Source organism: Guyanagaster necrorhizus (assembly GCF_019112545.1).
Source record: "Guyanagaster necrorhizus MCA 3950 unplaced genomic scaffold BT62scaffold_2, whole genome shotgun sequence".
Classification (NCBI taxonomy): domain Eukaryota; kingdom Fungi; phylum Basidiomycota; class Agaricomycetes; order Agaricales; family Physalacriaceae; genus Guyanagaster; species Guyanagaster necrorhizus.
In genome coordinates this window covers 576,978-593,245 of record NW_025064881.1, presented here as the reverse complement: position 1 = coordinate 593,245, position 16,268 = coordinate 576,978, and the positions used below count along the sequence as shown (strand labels likewise).

General features: G+C 46.0%; 6 protein-coding genes across 6 annotated transcripts; 4 read left to right on the top strand and 2 right to left on the bottom strand.

Moving 5' to 3' along the window:
• Nucleotides 1–326: 326 nt before the first annotated feature.
• BT62DRAFT_926020 (uncharacterized protein) lies at nt 327–844 on the bottom strand. The gene is made up of 3 exons (XM_043184933.1): nt 742–844; nt 546–685; nt 327–493 (listed from the first exon to the last, which is right to left on the bottom strand). The coding sequence occupies exons 1-3, from the start codon at nt 801–803 to the stop codon at nt 396–398; spliced, it is 300 nt and encodes a 99-aa protein (XP_043045340.1). The 5' UTR covers nt 804–844; the 3' UTR covers nt 327–395.
• Nucleotides 845–1,193: 349 nt separating this feature from the next.
• On the top strand, nt 1,194–4,584 carry BT62DRAFT_999548 (uncharacterized protein; the record flags this gene model as incomplete). Its single annotated transcript, XM_043190827.1, has 4 exons — nt 1,194–1,247; nt 1,874–2,041; nt 2,093–4,138; nt 4,411–4,584. The coding sequence occupies 4 exons, from the start codon at nt 1,194–1,196 to the stop codon at nt 4,582–4,584; spliced, it is 2,442 nt and encodes an 813-aa protein (XP_043045339.1).
• A 1,945-nt stretch (nt 4,585–6,529) lies between these two features.
• BT62DRAFT_999546 (uncharacterized protein) lies at nt 6,530–7,058 on the top strand (the record flags this gene model as incomplete). Its single annotated transcript, XM_043190826.1, has 4 exons — nt 6,530–6,556; nt 6,617–6,733; nt 6,777–6,869; nt 6,939–7,058. The coding sequence occupies 4 exons, from the start codon at nt 6,530–6,532 to the stop codon at nt 7,056–7,058; spliced, it is 357 nt and encodes a 118-aa protein (XP_043045338.1).
• Nucleotides 6,859–7,967, top strand: BT62DRAFT_267413 (uncharacterized protein). Its single transcript, XM_043180302.1, has 2 exons — nt 6,859–7,614; nt 7,668–7,967. Exons 1-2 carry the CDS (start codon nt 7,227–7,229, stop codon nt 7,832–7,834), a joined length of 555 nt encoding a protein of 184 aa, XP_043045337.1. The 5' UTR covers nt 6,859–7,226; the 3' UTR covers nt 7,835–7,967.
• Nucleotides 7,947–10,706, bottom strand: BT62DRAFT_940797 (uncharacterized protein). Its single transcript, XM_043187770.1, has 3 exons — nt 10,350–10,706; nt 9,675–10,299; nt 7,947–9,614 (listed from the first exon to the last, which is right to left on the bottom strand). The coding sequence occupies exons 1-3, from the start codon at nt 10,632–10,634 to the stop codon at nt 8,101–8,103; spliced, it is 2,424 nt and encodes an 807-aa protein (XP_043045336.1). The 5' UTR covers nt 10,635–10,706; the 3' UTR covers nt 7,947–8,100.
• A 447-nt stretch (nt 10,707–11,153) lies between these two features.
• Nucleotides 11,154–12,544, top strand: BT62DRAFT_267364 (uncharacterized protein). Its single transcript, XM_043180301.1, has 5 exons — nt 11,154–11,183; nt 11,235–11,902; nt 11,953–11,990; nt 12,039–12,366; nt 12,424–12,544. The coding sequence occupies exons 2-5, from the start codon at nt 11,435–11,437 to the stop codon at nt 12,535–12,537; spliced, it is 948 nt and encodes a 315-aa protein (XP_043045335.1). The 5' UTR covers nt 11,154–11,183; nt 11,235–11,434; the 3' UTR covers nt 12,538–12,544.
• Nucleotides 12,545–16,268: the final 3,724 nt, after the last annotated feature.

Genomic DNA, 16,268 nt, shown 5'->3' with positions numbered 1-16,268 from the left:
ATCGGAACACCGCATATCCTCTGGACGAACAAGGAGACCAGCATCGTAAGGATGGTGTTGTGTGTGAAAACCCCTGGGAAAGCTTCAAATCTAATAGTTGCAGAGATCATAACGATACCTATTGTACACTGACAAGGTCCCCTCGAACCTAACAAGGACTGTCCACAGTACGCGCCTTTATCTGGTACATGGGTCGGTTCCACCGACGACCCTGCGAGAGCGTAACTCAGCCATTGATACTCCGAGACCCTTGAATGACGTGTGAGCCCACATCACTGCCAACTGAAAGACTAATGGAGGTGTTTACCTGCTCCTCAGCGTGTCTATCAGTGGCTGCAATACTCGGAGCTTTGAATCTCATGGTCTCCAAAGCTGTACTCGGTAGGGACCTGCCATTACCATTCGTAGATATCACAACATTCTCTTGATGGGTATTTCGCAGGCGTGCAGAAATGAAGAGTTACGTAAGCTGCTAGTAGAGCGTTGAGATAGACTGGAAGGGGGTTAGTAAAGACAGGTAGCTACCATATAATGAAGCAAAATACCTCTTGGTAGAGGAGTCGCCCCCCGGGTACCAGAGAGCTGGGAATAGACACAAGCTATATAATATCCTCGCGTCAGGCGGTCCGAGGGTTTAGCACCAAAAGGTTCAAGAATCGTGATAAGAATCACCAACGTGCATAGACTAGCCCATCATCAGTTCGATTTTTTTTTTTCAGAGATAGCTCGTTGAGCACTCACGTAGCGGCCAACCCAGACACGATAACAAAACACCATAGCACCACTAGCAGGAGCGGCTTCATCGTGCTAAATGAAAATTGTAAGCATCTCGGGTGAAAGTCTCTGACCAACCCAGAAGAATTCGGCACTGAGCGGCTTTTCAGGAAGTAGTATGACATGGCTCCGCATATGATGATGTCGACCGCTGCTGTCGTAGCCAAGACTGCTTCGATCGATTCAGTAGAGAAAAGAGGGTGATGGAGTGGGTTTCTGTTGTACCGAAACCACTATAGTAGTCACAGAGTCTCGATAGGTTTCGGCCGTAGATCGGAACAAAACTGCAGCTCAGTCTGCACCGTCGTATAAATTCACTAAGCAATAATGAATCCAATATTTATTGAAACTGCCTGTAGAGCTACATTGCATTCCTTCCCATCAATCTTTAAGGCGAGATGTTAACTCATTATCTGAGCATGACGGATTTATCATCGAATGATGCTTGGCGAGAGATACTATCGTTCTCCAAGGTAAGTCTAAGCTCTGTCCTACTGATTCCCATTCAATTCAGATGAATCAGATATTGTCTACTCATGCTCATCCAAGGGTCTAATTGCTCTATCGATCTTGAGACAGCAGAGTCGCTTTTATTCCAGCCCTACTACGAATCGAAATGATTCTCTTCCTCGCTCCGAACACTCATGTCCACGAGTCCAGATGATCCCATCTGCCGTTTCTATCAACAAGGCAGCTGCAAATATAGCTCTCAAGGCAGGAATCAACACCTGAACCTTGTCTCTGTATGTATTACAATGATATTACCACCTTTAGTCACACAACTGGGCAGGAGACGAACAACAATCAAGGGCAGAATCTGAATACGAACTGGGCTCAAACTCGTAAGAAAGGACGGCCAGGTACAGCTAGCTGTCATCACGCAACTATAGCCAACGATGTTGTCAGTAGTGAAGCTAAGACGGTCTTCTCTCAAGCCAATCTTAATCACCAAGACAATGACAACTCAAAGAGCCATGTATGTTTCCCGTGGCAAAAGGGAAGCTGTGCGAAAGGAGAGCCATGCAGATTTGATCATGCTCTAAAAGTGTGTTATCTTTTTATTCTCATTCGCGTTTCCATACTGACTAACGATTTGCAGATTCGAGACCAATCTGTTGATGGAGAGAATCAGATGCTAGAACAAGAAAATTGCGTACCGTTGTCCTCAATTTTGCCAGTTCTAAAAGTGAACAATAATCAGTGCCATGCATGGATGAAGGGAACTTGCACCAGAGGGGAGAAATTCCAGTTTCTTCACGATGCCAACGTGAGACCTTTCCTTTCAAATCGTAACCTAACCAACTAACATTCAAAACAGACCTCGAGTTCAAGACAGAGCCAACTTGATAAAGAACACCACACAAATCTGGCTCGAGCGAAGGCCGAAGAAGCTAGGAAAGAAAATTGTCGCCTGTATCAGGAGGAAACCCAGAGGAGGAGAGATGAAGAGCGGCGCAGACAAAAGGGAGCCCGGATCCGTCAGGAAGAAGAACGGCGTCGAATCGATGAAGAGCAGCGCACAGCAGATGCCCAGCGGACCCATCAATGTATCATCTTCGGGTCCATCGTTACCTTCAGCTCCGGCCTTTCCATACAGAATATAATCGCCGGCTTTGACTCTTGCAGAATTCGGGTCAAGAATATTCCTCACGATGCCCATCCGAACGAAGTCCAGGATCTCTTCATACAACAAGGCCTCGATATATCCAAATTCCATGTCTTATCCGTGAACAGAACCAGTGACAGTAAGCAGGATGTCGATGTCGTTACCACTGTTACCGTCGCGCAGAGGTTAGCCGCAAGTCTTGAAGGGATGGAGTTCAGGAACGAAAGGCTGGAATTTGAAATTGGCACATTCAATCAGCCTGGTGGTATGGGTGTGTTGGCGCCTCGAGATGGGAACGTCCTCACCATTTCATGTCAAGCCCCGTCTAGGACCTTCATCGTCGAGTATCCTGACATGGAAACTTGTCGTTCAAAGGTGATGGAATTGAATGGTCGCATTTGTTCCGGCAGAAGGATGAAGGTTGAGATGAACCAACTAACTCCTGGTTGTCGCAATTTCCGACCAAATACAATCAAGATCTCTAATGTCCCTGATATTCCTTCGGCCTCAGTATGCATTTTCGCCCAGTCCAATTATGAGGATGTCAGGCTTCTCAAGTCTTGCAGTTTCAACGTTGGTGCTGTCTCTCGTCAGCTACAACGACATATTGAAGAGGTCGGTGGCGTTGAGGTTCATGCATTTGATGTAACCTCCATAGGTGACACTGGAGCCGGAATAATCTCCATACGTGTTCGTTTCGACAGCTGGGATAGTGCCAAAAGGGTTCAAGACTTCCTAGCCAATCGACGTTTTGATTTCATTGGTGACTCCATGTTCTGGTTCAAACTACCACCACAGGAGGTTTACAGCATCATCATCTCGCCAGATCAGTATCGCGCCCAAGTCAGCCTTTGGACAGAATTACAGAAGAGTATCAAAGATCGCAAAGCATGCGATCTCTTCATTCGCCAGATGCCTCATGGGGACTTTCGCATTCAAGTATCAGGAGCTGTCAGGGCTGCCGTCGGTGCTCTCAAAGTACACGTCGAGAGTATTGCTGCTGGTGAAAAGTTTGATCAATGGCACGAGCACCTGGTGCGGCCACCGGCTGCTCTGAAGGAGAGGATGGCAGATGCGGGTGCTTTCATGCGGGCAGATTTCAAGGCGCGTACCATTAAATTATACGGAAATTCGGTAGCCATCGCGCAAGGCAAAACGATCTTGAAAGAAGAGCTCGATCGTCTTATGTCGCTACAATTTTCGCTGAAGCTGGAGCATCAATCGGCGGGATACTTCCTCCGCACCGGTCTCAGTGCAATGAAGGAGGTATTCGGAGAAGACTGCATTACCCTCGACAGGAGCTCAGAGAGAATCACTATCCGAGGTGGCGAAGAAGTCAGACTCCACCTGAAAAACCACATCGCCGAGTCTCTAAAGACGGTTATTTTCCAAGTCGCACCAGGAACTCATACCTGTCCCGTCTGCCATGACGAAGCCTCCGCACCATTCCAGCTAGTCTGTCAGCATGTCTATTGTACAGCGTGTATCCGACATTTCTTGACATCTGCAGCGGAGACAGGTGTATTCCCTTTGGTATGCATGGGCAACGATGTGACTTGCGTCACTCCGATATCCATTCCTGTTCTTCAGAAGTTTTTGTCTCAGAGCTCTTTCGAACATCTCCTCGAGACGGTCTTTACATCATATCTCGATAAACATCCCCAGGTGTTTGGGTACTGCAAGACCCCATATTGTATGCAGATCTATCGCAAGTCGAAATCTCCATCTCTTTTGCGCTGTCCATCATGCTTCTCCAAAGTATGCTCATCCTGTGGTGAGGATTTGCATTTGCATGTGGGAAAGAACTGTGAAGAGGCTCGAAATTCTAATAGTGCAGCTGAGCAAGAGAAGTTAATTGAGGCTTGGATTATGCAATAGAGCGGAATGAAGAAATGTCCATCATGCTCGCATTTACTGGAAAAGATCGCAGGATGTAGCCACATGCAGTGGCCGTCCGTGTTCTAAGCATCTCACCAAAAAATATGAATGACTGATCATGCTTCAGATGCGGAGCCCACATTTACTGGCAGTGCATGGGCATTTTCCCCACGAACGAGATCTACAGGCACATGAATGCCGAGCATGGAGGGTTCTATACTGCTGATTCCACTCCCAGTGCAAATAACAATGTGCCTCCAGAACCCTTCCAGGGTGCTGATTATGGGGAACAAGCAGGGCTCTTCCCCCAGGCTTATCAGCAATGAGAACTGTGGCATATGTATCAGGCACACCAACAATTCCTATGAGTGGCTCAGAGAGCAAGAGAATATGCAGCCCAAGAATGAATGAGGGAGAACATTGTAAGCCCTTTTTGTGTCATAATGTGATAATAGCAGTTGATCATTGATAATGAGCCCTGATATAGCCATACATTGTCTACAAGCATCACACTATGTAATGATTTACTATGCCAAGATTCACTACTACTAGTCTTCTAGTCATGCTTCCAGAGAGAAAAATAAATACTAAGTGTCATGATTTTAGCCTCTAAATCATGCACAGCCAAGGCTTGATTTGAGGCAGTGAGACAATGGCTTGGTTTGAGACAGCCATAGGATCAGAGATATACCAAAGCTTGGTTTGAGGCACTGAGACAAGGCTTGGTTTAAGGCACTGAGACAATGGCTTGGTTGAGATCACAGACTTTTCTATACAGTATTTAAGTCAGTAGTATAAAATAATACATTTTTATGTTGTCAATAGCAAGGATTTTGAACACTGCACCAAGTCTTGGGTAAATCAGCAAAGTAAAAGACTGTCTGCATGATTTCACCAAGTGCAGAAACAAAAATAAGAATAGAAAGTACAACAATTGACCACTGCTGTCTCCACAGCATCCAACAACATCAAATCTGTTAATTTTATGAATAAGCTATAATAAAAATGAGGTAAGTGCATAATGATAGAGTCTGCAAGAATGATACAGATGATGCTTGGAATACTCTCATCCAATACTGCTATATCAGATATTTGGTCCAAATACTCTGATCATTGGTGATCAGCATATAGTATATATATAGCCAATTAAAGGCAATGTTGATGGTGGTACAACTATAGAGAAGGATTATGATGGTGATCATAGCTTGCCTAATAGGCTGAGACTTGTTTATATCTGTATCATGATTTACTAACTTCAGTGTGAATACTATAAAAGATAAAAAAAAGTCATCAGATATCAAAAAGATGATTAGCATTGCTCTTAGCATTATGATAAAGAAAAAGATAGTCTTTTCTATTGACTCTTGAGATTATCAAAGTATTTCATGAAGTGATTATGAGATACAAGTACTGGTGTATTTCTAGAAGCATATCCAGCTCTGTTGAACATGGTTGTTGCTGTGATAAAGAAACAGCATCAGTAGTGGTATGGCTGTCTTGCCTAAGCAACTCTCTATGCAGTTACATCAAATCCATCACTGCAGAGAGAAGCAACATGATGAGTGAATTTTCCACTGCAACTTCCAAAAGTTCTCTTCAAATAAGCTACATACTCTATGTGAGAATCACTTTTGAAATCAAAAGTCTATACCAGAAAGTTTGAGTCTTGTATGGCATATTTGTACAATGCCTGCTAAGTCTCAACTCTCTGATCCTTTTTTTGGGCACATGTCTCAACTGAGTTGCATTCAACCTACTCATACAGATGCTGCATACAGATATCACCAAGACAACATTGAATTTTCTATCAGAATGAGTGGGGTCAGCATCAGAGAGTAACAAGTGTGATAGTCCTAGCTAATGCTGACAGTTCATTAAGCTGAGATCCACACAACATGGATCACCCAGTACACCAGGGTAGGACGGCAACTTTGATGGTGACCGGTGATAAAGCGACGTTAGCCACGACAAGAAGTTCCATATGGCTGCACTTTTCGGCCAACGAAGAACAACGGCGAAGGACTGAACACAGGCCGAAAAGCACGTTCTCCGTGTGCTCAAGCTACGCAAACTGGTATTGACGTGTGCAGTGCCTCCTGGTGTTGTTCCGACGCCTAGCACCGGCATTAGGGTACATCGAACCCAATTGGCTTCTCTTCCCTCTTCTTCCATCCCTGGACGTCTGCTCAGCGATATGCATCCAATAAAGTGATCATGCGCTCAGGGCGCTACAATGCAGCATAGACCAAGATACGGTAATTGGAGTCGGCGATGAAACTGGATGGATGTATAGAGCCGGTGCGTGCTACATTTCGCCATATCATCCAATCACAGCTAACCATTTTGCTTTTTTTCCAGACCACACAACGGAACCGAGGGATCGTGGAATCGTCAGTTGGAACGGAAAAACCTACTGCGCCGATATTCTTTCGCTGCCCGTGTATCTATACATTTTTCTTCGCATCCAAAGCGGCCGTATCGGGCTGTTCCATTCTCCGTTCTGGCCTGATAGCAGCAGGTTCTCAAATTTGGCGTAGCAAATGCCATATATTCGCATGATATTTATTCGAATTCGTTTTACTGTCCCGGTTATCTATCTAACCGAAGAAATGTCCTTCATATTGCCTCATGATAGCCTTTCGCGACGTCTGACTCTTGTATTCCTGTGCGTCATAATCAGCCACAAGAGTTGAAACGTGCTACTTTGGCACGGGACCGCTCGCTCGCAACCAACGTTGGTCATGGGCCAACGTGGCAGCTCCAGCGTGCAATAGGCGCTCGGGGTCGGACGGTATTTTAGGGTGTTCCTCCAAATTCGTTCACATCAGGACCTCTGACGCCATAAGAGGACCCATTTGCTTATCTTATCATTGTGGGGGTACTCCTGTCTTCCTCCCTCACTCTAACTACAACCAACACCACCACCAACAACAACCGCGTTTCCTAAACGAATCTTCACTGCTTCGTTATGTCAGTCGTCTCTGTCTCCAACGCCGTTTCTGACTCTGTCGTCAAGTCTGCTGGTGCAGATAAGGGCGCCAGCGCACTGCTCTCCCCATCTTTCCCCTCCTTGCGAACCATCAAGGACCAACGGGCGTACGAGCACAACCGTCAGCGTGTAAAGAAGGCTGCGGACGTCTTCAAGATGAGGCAGAAGAAGAAGTCGGGTCCACCTCCTCCCAAGCTCGACAGGGGTACCGCGTCGGAGAAGGACAGGAGACTCAGAGCGGACGACGTCGACCCGCTGGACGGCATCCTCGTCGAGAGCGCGCGTCGGGATGATACCCCGCCTTTGCCCAGATCATCCGAGGTGAAACTGTCTGATCTCATCGTTCGGAAGCAAGATACGAAGAAGGGTGCGTGCCAGGCCTTTTGCTTCCGGCTGTCGTGGTGCTTATCGCTCTCACAGACTCGGATTTCGAAGTCATTCCTCATGTCCGTTCCGTTATCGTCCTTGATGACTTTACTCCCGACCTTGCCGCTGATGAGCCTTGGGAGTATATCTATGGCGAGAGCGATGATGAAGGCGAAGTGGCACACAAACCTTCCTATGCACAGGTTCTCCTTTCCAATTAGATATCATATAGCGATAACCTCACCGTCACTACCCACATTAATTATATCTATTAGCCAGGACTAGATTCTATTCTACTTTGCGCAGGCTGTCGTTTATGCCATTTGGACCCTTGCGTTGTATGTAGGATTATATGTAGTTTACTATAGTCAATATCATGATTTCTATGAATTACATGTGCTTATGATATGCCAAATTCGCGAATACTCAAACCATGAAATCATTATACTAAGATCAATACATATCGATAGAAAATTAAGCAATCTACTCAATCCAACTCGGGTAAATGCACCGCCCCCAGCCACGCCAAAATAACTTCCACCCTCGGCCCATGAAGGGGTATGTTAATCTGCAACGGCTTCTTCTTCGGGCCTGCCGCCTTCTCCGCAGCCGCCTTCTCCGCTCGTTCTCGTTGGCGGTGAACCACAGGCGCCAATAGGATCCTCGCACAGTCCAGCGCCTCGTCTGCGTCCTGACGGCCAGGGAGAGACGGTGGCGGAGACCCCGTACCGGACGACGAGCTGTCATCACGAGAGCTCCCAGCACCAGCGGTGGAGGAAGACCCTCCTTTCAGCGGGATGGGAGCAGGTGGAGGGGTGACCGGTCGAGCTTCGATAGCCAGTCTTCCCTTCGCCCGGCCCTTGCACAGCGAGTGGAGCTGAATACCGTTCTTCCATCCTCCAGCAAGCCGTTCCAGGACCTCGATGAACTCTGCTTGGGCCATAGACCGAGGAGGGAGGAAAACAGGGTACCCTTCCAGCCCATCTACGAGTGCCGCGGTGTGAATGAACCTCTTTAAGAGCCCAGAAAAGTCGGCAAGCATCAACTGGCAGATGAGCACGCTGAAATGGCTCTCCACGAGCAAAGGGTGGTACGTCGTGAACATCGCCGGCGCGTCAGATAACGGAAAAGCCGGTGCGGATCCGTTCGAGTGGTTTCCGGGCCGGATAGACTCTGAAAGCAAGAACGCGTACTCGACCTGCTTCGCCACGTCCTCACCACTGTCGAAAACCGAGTTAGACGACTCGAGCGTGTCAAAGTGGGCGAGGAACTTGTCGTGGTCGCGGATACTCTTCTTCAGCAAGGCAGTCACTTGGTCCTTGAACCTACCCTCACCAAGAGCATCCCTGTACGCCCTCACCTTCGCGCCGCCCATCTTCCCAAGTGGCCCATCAGGATGCCCAATCTCAACGCCACCGTACTTTCCATTCTCCAGATAACACAGCCTCAGCTCGGCACCATCAATCGACGGAGCTTTGCGTATCCCTTCGAGCTGCAGGACGGCGCCCTCAATGAGGTAGATGGCGTGTTGCAGATATGCCGCCCCGCGCAGGAACAGTAACTGCGGCTCGATCGGATCCGGGGCGTCAGGGAGAACAGATGGGTGGATCAGGAGTGGCTCCCCATCTGGTCCTTCGACGGCCGAGTCTATCGTACTGGTGCCACTGGGTGGAGCTTGCCCGTTGGTCTTGCCGCTTCCGCTTTTCCTCTTCTTACTGCTCTTGGTTCGCGACTCTGATGGTCCGCCTCGGTCGGTATGACCTACCTTGGCCTTCCACGCGGCTCGGGACTCTTTGAGAGCATAGGTGAAATCTCTGGTGGCCTCGGGGTATTCATCGCGGAAGCAGCGAACGATTCCACGCGTACGGTAAAATTCCAGTCGTTGAGGCTGAGCTCGGATAAGCTCGTCGAGGACTTCGGTAGTCGTAGACTCTGCTAGTTGACGAGAAGGGATCTTCTCGTGAAAGAAATGGACGTATTTCGCGTCCGCGTCGTTGGGATCTGTTCATTTTTTGTGTAAATGCTTGTAAAAAAAAATAATTGTTGATAATGACCACGCACCGACTTTGAGCACTCGTTCAGCTACATCGTCAAACACGCTACCGCCCTGCATAACCATGACGCTCGACGCGATCTCGTCGGCTTTGTACGCCTGGGCGAGCTTCTGCACAGCCAGCGCTCTCAATCTATGGATACGCATCGCAGACATTGCGACGTTCCTCCCAGTACCACCAACATTACCTAGAGGGTTAATTCCTAGTGTCTGAGCCGCTGCCCACGGGCTTCCCCCCAGTCCCACAGAACCCCCTCGCATGGAACCCAATTCGGCTGCAGAAAGTCCGGAGGATGCCCTAACCGACAATTCGGCTGCCTCGTCGATAAGTCGACGTATCGAAGTAACGTTACGGAACACTCCCGGATCGATAGGCGGTGGGGTTGCTTTGCCAGGTTGTGGTGGAGGGATTGGAGGAGGCAAGGGAAGGCTGGCGAGTGATGCTCGTGGAGAGTCGGGAGGCGAGAAATCGTTCAAGTCGCGGAAGCTACGGTCTCGAATACGGTTTGTGTTGGAATTTGGGGTCGGAGGTATTGAGGGTATCCGTGGCTCTGTAGCCGACAGCGTTGCAGGGTCGAGATTGAGCACCAATAAAGATTCGAGCAGTTCAATAGGCAATTGAAGCCATGGTCCCTACATTCTCATTAATTCGAAAGAAAATATGACAGAAAAAAGCGACGCACATGGTAGGAGCTAATGTATCTCCAATGCTTGTTCCTGCTAATACAGAGAACGGGAGGACGGTCTTCGTCTACCAATTTCGGTGCCTCTGACTTCGCTTTGGTTGATTTCTTTGACTTCTTTTTCTTCTTCTTCTTCTGCGTTGACGCTGGAACATCCGGTGCTTCATCTACGCCGTCAAGGGTAGCAGAACGCGACCCGGACATAATCGAAGTTGGGGTCAACAGGCTCGAATAATCGACATCCGGCGAGTCCAAGGTGTCACCCAGAGAGTATATTTCATCCATAACAGCAAAAGTCTTGTAGAGCCGATTTCTGGTTGAGAATTGCAAAGGATACGAGTTCGACGATGGTGGTAAGTACAAGCTCGGTAAAAATCGAAATATAGCAAATTCTTACCGTGGGAAATCAAATAATTAAATAACCAATTGTTTCAAGAAAAGAGTCCGCGACGGCCCGGCCTTCCGCACCTAACATGTACGGGAGCATATGGTCGTCTAGCAACTAACACGATGGCTGTCGTGCTTCATGGGTCCCGTTTTCTATCAGTGTGCTGGATTATCTTCACATCTTGAAGCCGCATTTTTCGAGGAATTCTCTGTTTCTCCAACTGGAGTAATCAGTTTCGACTTTACACCTGCAACTGTGTTCCGTTCATTTCCTGGGCTTCGGGGGGGATAACTCCTGGTAACTACTCGTCGTGCCCATGGTTCACTCGAAGATGAAGCTTTGATATACGGCAACTACCTCGTCCAGGTGAGAATATGTCGTCTCTAATAGAGTGAATAGGTCGAAGTTGCACCCAATTAAATCGCGACCCGTTTTCGCATGGATAGGTGAGCAGATATATGTATTTTCCTTCGCGACCCATCTGATATATAGCGCAGCAGCCAGGTTTCTGATTCATCTGAAAATTACATCGGAATGAGCGCATTGTTTCGTTGCCTCGACCCTCGCCTCATTTCCAGCTTATTTGTTCGGTTCCAATGTCTCCGGCAAGGATGTCAACCGAGATGCTTTCCCTTTCGCCGAAGGGTCCCCCCCCTGCACCACCGTGGTAAACCAACTCTCATGGCGACGATTAGAAATGTTCTGGATACACCACCATTCTTTTTTGCTCCAATCTCGGTACCGGCTGCGACCCAAATTTCACCCAGACTGGGAACCAACTTGTAAATCGGAAAGGGAGATGATATTTAGCGAAGAGATTCTTGCGCATACGGTACTAGTAAAAGATTATTCTTGTCAGATGACTGATATTGCATTGCAGAATCCTGACATTATTGATGCAACATGCATTCAAGATGGTAAGCTCGTTGCTTTGAAGCGCATCGTGAAGACAGAATTTCTTTTCGAAGTCAAATTAGGAACATTCTTTTCTTCCTCTCCCTTGTCCGATAACCCGAGGAACCACTGTGTTCCTATCTCTGAGGTTCTCCGGTCTCCGCAAGATCCTGACGCACAGATGATTATTATGCCACGGCTGCGAGAAATAAGGACGCCTTCATTTGACACCGTAGGCGAATTCGTCGAAGTATTTCGACAAATATTTGAGGTGTGTGCCCCTGCTCGTTATGAGTGTGGTCCGATTAAACTTCTGAGTAGGACGTCGAATTTATGCATGAATACTTTGTGGTGCACAAGTCAGTCTTCACCCAGTTTGCGCTAAACCTATGATCATTCGCTTCCAGAGATATCAGTATTTTGAACGTCATGCTAGAGGCTAGCAAGCTGTATCACAAAGGATTTCATCCTGTTTTTCATTCTTTTAACAATAAAAACACTGGCTTCGCGATGCATATTACGCGTATTCAGTGCTGGCCCCGTCATTATATCATCGATTTTGGGTACTCCCGTCGCTACGATCCGAATGAACTTCCATCCGATATCATCCTGGCCGCAGGCGACAGGTCTGCGCCAGAGCTTAAGAGACTCCATGCCGACCCATCTGCCAGATTGAATCCGTTCTCTTTCGATGTTTACTGCATAGCGAACATAATGCGTAAAGATTACCGTATAGTAAGTTTTACGGCACACTACATCGATAATCAGTGATAACTGACGTTTCCTTGGCAGGAGTTCTATCCGCCTCTGCAATTTCTTCTTCCCCTTGTGGATGATATGACTCAGGACGAGCCTTCGTTGCGGCCTACGATCAGCGAGGCTGTCGCGCGCTTCGTAAGACTGTAATTCACTGTGTACATCACAGCTGCGTGCCTTTCCGGGCATCGGTGCTGCTGGGCTTGGTCATCGCTGTCGACGGTTGAAATATACAGTGACTGGGGTGCCTCCTCTGCCTATGAAAAGATTTCCTGAGTTTACGACTATCGATGATTCGACCCTCCGGCCATTCTATACTCTTATGCCGGACACTGTTCGTAGGGGTACTATCAACTAATTCTGGTGCTGATGATACATTCTCATCAACGTGTTCAATACTATTCACAGAAACAAAGAGTTAAGATAACAGAAGACCTGAACGCAAACACAAGGACGGTGGAGCACAATGAGAACTGATACTTTCCCTGAGTACCTTATATGTTCAGGAATCCTAGCATGTCTTAGCTTTCTCAGATGTTTTCACCATCGGTACCAGTAACTAGAGGGTGCTTATTTAATATGGAGATCAACAAGGTCCAATCTAGGTCCATCTGTTGCAAGCAGGTTATTTGCAAAGTGACTAATGGCCTGAGTGTGACAATCATTTGCTTATTGGGTATATGAAGTATGTATAACTACTACTCACCTGAGTGCAATGGTCAATTGCTTAAGGAGAATTGACAATCAACTCAGGACAAAAAACTGTCTAAGCTTATGTAAGGTTCACTCCATGCACTTGTGTCATCCTGCAACACTCCCCCCTGACACAATACTTCTCAGGGTTCAAGACCCAACAACCTGATCATGTGAGTCATCTTCTCCTTTCCCAAGGCTTTTGTGAAGATGTCAGCAGGCATATCTTCTATGCAAAGATGTTCAATGTGTATGCATTCCCACTCAATCTTGTCACATAACCAGTAGAAGCAGAGATTGAGGTGTTTGACATGACCATGATGGTCAGAGTTGCAAATAACAGAGAGGGCAGACTGGTTGTCAATCAGCAGTGGTGATGGTGACTGATGATGGAAACTGAATTCTGTCAACAGATTTTGCAGCTATAGGATTTCCTGTCTGACAGAAACAGCAGCCACATATTTGGCCTCTATGATTGATAATGTCACTATGGATTGTAAATGGCTCATCCAGCTGACTGTGCCTGTGCCCATCTTGATGACATATCCTGAGGTTGATCACCTATTGTTTCCACTATGGTCTTGAAATGATGAGAAGTGGCACTAAATGAATCAACAATGTGCAGGATGCACACCACCAAATCACTAACACCAAATCACAATGTGGTTTGAGGGAGGAATGGCAATACCTGGATTCCAAGTATGTAGAGAGTGTAATATAGATGGGATGCAATAAAGTGTAATTCAAAGACATATATTGTAGTTTGCTCAGACAAAGTTGTCTGTGTCACTGAACACATTAAAATCTATCTCAAACAGTCTGCCTGGTGCAGTTTCTGGACTGATATGATGTGTCTGGTTGTGACTTATACACAATACTGGCTGTTTCAAACTGTCTCAGATCTGTTCTGACTGTCTGATATAACTTTTGGTTGCTTTCTGGGGGTTCTTGCACAAAACAAAGTGATCTGGTCATCACAATACTATTCAGGTTGAGTCTACAACTCAAAGCTCTTAACCAAACACAACCTGTCCTATTCACCTAGTAGCATTTTGGAGAGGGTTAGAAACCTTTCTGTCTCTCTATACATGATCTGGTATTTATACTTCCTAGCTGCTCATAGCTGACTAACATAATCAACTACTGACTAATATACTTGCTGATGCAACCAGAGAGGCTAAACTCATTTTCTCACAGATATGAGCTCATATGCAGCTATCTGGTCAATTGATTAGGCTAAGCTCTAGTCTTTGCCAACATGCTGATCATATAAGTCCCTGTTTCTGGACCTGAAAACCTTGCATGTTGAATAGGGAGGCTTGCTAATGTCCCAGTCTCTGCTAGACATAGAGATGCCACACTTGAGAGAACTATGCCCTCTTCAGATAATCATTTGCTTAGTGTATCTTACTATAGTGGATATAGAGTAGCTAACTGGATAAAAAGTGATAAACATATCCTCTTTTCTATCTGGTTATGGTTGCCTGGCACATCAGTCTGCATCCATGTACAGTTGAACAGTTCTGGGTTTGTAGTGTCAGGTGAGTAGATCAGTTTTAAGTCAATCATGCTCCTTAAATATCTGAGAAGGTGCTTTAAGGCCTCCCAATGCTTTAATCCAGGGTTTTTTCTGAACTGTAATAGAACACTGACTGCAAAGCTATATTAGAGTGAGTAGCAATAGCCAAGTATGTCACAGAGCCAAGGATCTAGAGGTAGAGGATGTGCCACATGATTTCCCATTTTTCTGAAGTAGCAGAAGACATTGAAGTGAATAGCTTAGTGTGGAGATCAAGAGAAGTACTGACACTATTACAGTCAGACATTCTGATATGTTCTAGGACTTTATGGATGTATTGTGGTTGAGAGTATGTGAGTGCTTAGTTTAAATGATCTGTGTGGATTTTGATACTAAGAAGGAATAATGTTAGGCCTGGATTGTGAAGTTTGAAGTGCTTCTTGAGGTCACTGACAATATGTTGTGCAGACTATAGACTTTGCAGTAATTGTTACATCATCAAGAAACATGGAGACAATAATTTGAGCATCATCTCTCTTGTACACCCACACACTATGTTTGCAGCACACTCTGTCAAAGCCCATCTTGGTCATAGCATTATGGAGCTTTTTGTGCCACTCACATCCAGCCTGCTTCAGTCCATAGATGGACTTGAAGAGACAAAAGATCCAGCTCTTATTTTTTGTCTCAAATCTCTCTAGTTGTTGAAGGTATACTTCCTCTTTTAGGTCACCATTTAGAAAAACTAATGAAATGTTCATGCTCCAGAGTTTCAGATTCTCAAGTGCAGCAAGAGTGAGGACTATTTGGATGACTGCTCATTTTAGAGTAGGGAAGAAAGTTTTAGTGTAGTTGAAATCTGGCTGCTGTGAGTATCTTTTTGCAATGTAGCATGTCTTGTAGCATTCAATGGATCTATCAGAGATGTGCTTCACTTTAAAGATCCACTTTTCATCTATAGCATTTTGCCCTGGAGAAAGCTTCACAAGCTCAAAGATACCACTTTTCTGCAGTGCATTTAATTCCTGCTGAGCTGCCTCATATTATTTCTCACTTTCTTCTCTTGGTCAAGTCATCATCTCTGCAAATATCTTTGGCTTATCATCAAATATAGATGCTTAGTTTGCTATCTCTACTGCTATCTGAAATATAAGTGTGAGAGCTTCTGTGTATGTGATATAGTCATTGTTATACAATACAAAAGTCATTCCTGTGACAACATCTTTCTCAGTAAGCTGTGGTTCAGCAGTGGTTTCATCTATGAAATTAAGAATGGGTTTATCCAGATCTGATAAGTTTATCACATTAGTGCCAGAATTTTTGTGGTGAAAACCATGTCCAGTGTTTGGAAGTGGAATTATAAGACCTTTAGAGTCATATTGTGGCTTAAAGCATATCCAAGGATATGAAGGTGATGAAGAGAATGCAGGAGATTTTGGGAGATTTAGTTATGAAGTAAGAGATGATCCTAAAGGTGTTTGCATATCTGGTAGAGTAGATGGAGCTAGCCTAGATGGTGATAATGGTGATGGTGAAGGTGGCTCAGATGGCAGAGATGGCTTATCAGTAGTCACATTAATAGTTATGTTCTCTCTCTTGATGAGACATTGTTGCATTAGATATAGTAGTATCTGTGCTGTTATATCTGTTTTTAGGAGGTATATTATCA

What these genes read in the sequence shown, in the direction of transcription:
- BT62DRAFT_926020 (XM_043184933.1), bottom strand. Translation starts at nt 803, where the DNA reads ATGAAGCCGCTCCTGCTAGTGGTGCTATGGTGTTTTGTTATCGTGTCT. An exon ending in GTGTCTGGGTTGGCCGCTAC is followed by an intron (nt 686 to 741) that starts GTGAGTGCTCAA and finishes ATGATGGGCTAG; the next exon opens with TCTATGCACGTTGGTGATTC. An exon ending in GGCGACTCCTCTACCAAGAG is followed by an intron (nt 494 to 545) that starts GTATTTTGCTTC and finishes ACCCCCTTCCAG; the next exon opens with TCTATCTCAACGCTCTACTA.
- BT62DRAFT_267413 (XM_043180302.1), top strand. Translation starts at nt 7,227, where the DNA reads ATGTCAGTCGTCTCTGTCTCCAACGCCGTTTCTGACTCTGTCGTCAAG. An exon ending in GAAGCAAGATACGAAGAAGG is followed by an intron (nt 7,615 to 7,667) that starts GTGCGTGCCAGG and finishes TCGCTCTCACAG; the next exon opens with ACTCGGATTTCGAAGTCATT.
- BT62DRAFT_940797 (XM_043187770.1), bottom strand. Translation starts at nt 10,634, where the DNA reads ATGGATGAAATATACTCTCTGGGTGACACCTTGGACTCGCCGGATGTC. An exon ending in GATACATTAGCTCCTACCAT is followed by an intron (nt 10,300 to 10,349) that starts GTGCGTCGCTTT and finishes ATGAGAATGTAG; the next exon opens with GGACCATGGCTTCAATTGCC. An exon ending in TGAACGAGTGCTCAAAGTCG is followed by an intron (nt 9,615 to 9,674) that starts GTGCGTGGTCAT and finishes AAAAATGAACAG; the next exon opens with ATCCCAACGACGCGGACGCG.
- BT62DRAFT_267364 (XM_043180301.1), top strand. Translation starts at nt 11,435, where the DNA reads ATGTTCTGGATACACCACCATTCTTTTTTGCTCCAATCTCGGTACCGG. An exon ending in TATTTCGACAAATATTTGAG is followed by an intron (nt 11,903 to 11,952) that starts GTGTGTGCCCCT and finishes ACTTCTGAGTAG; the next exon opens with GACGTCGAATTTATGCATGA. An exon ending in TGCGTAAAGATTACCGTATA is followed by an intron (nt 12,367 to 12,423) that starts GTAAGTTTTACG and finishes TTTCCTTGGCAG; the next exon opens with GAGTTCTATCCGCCTCTGCA.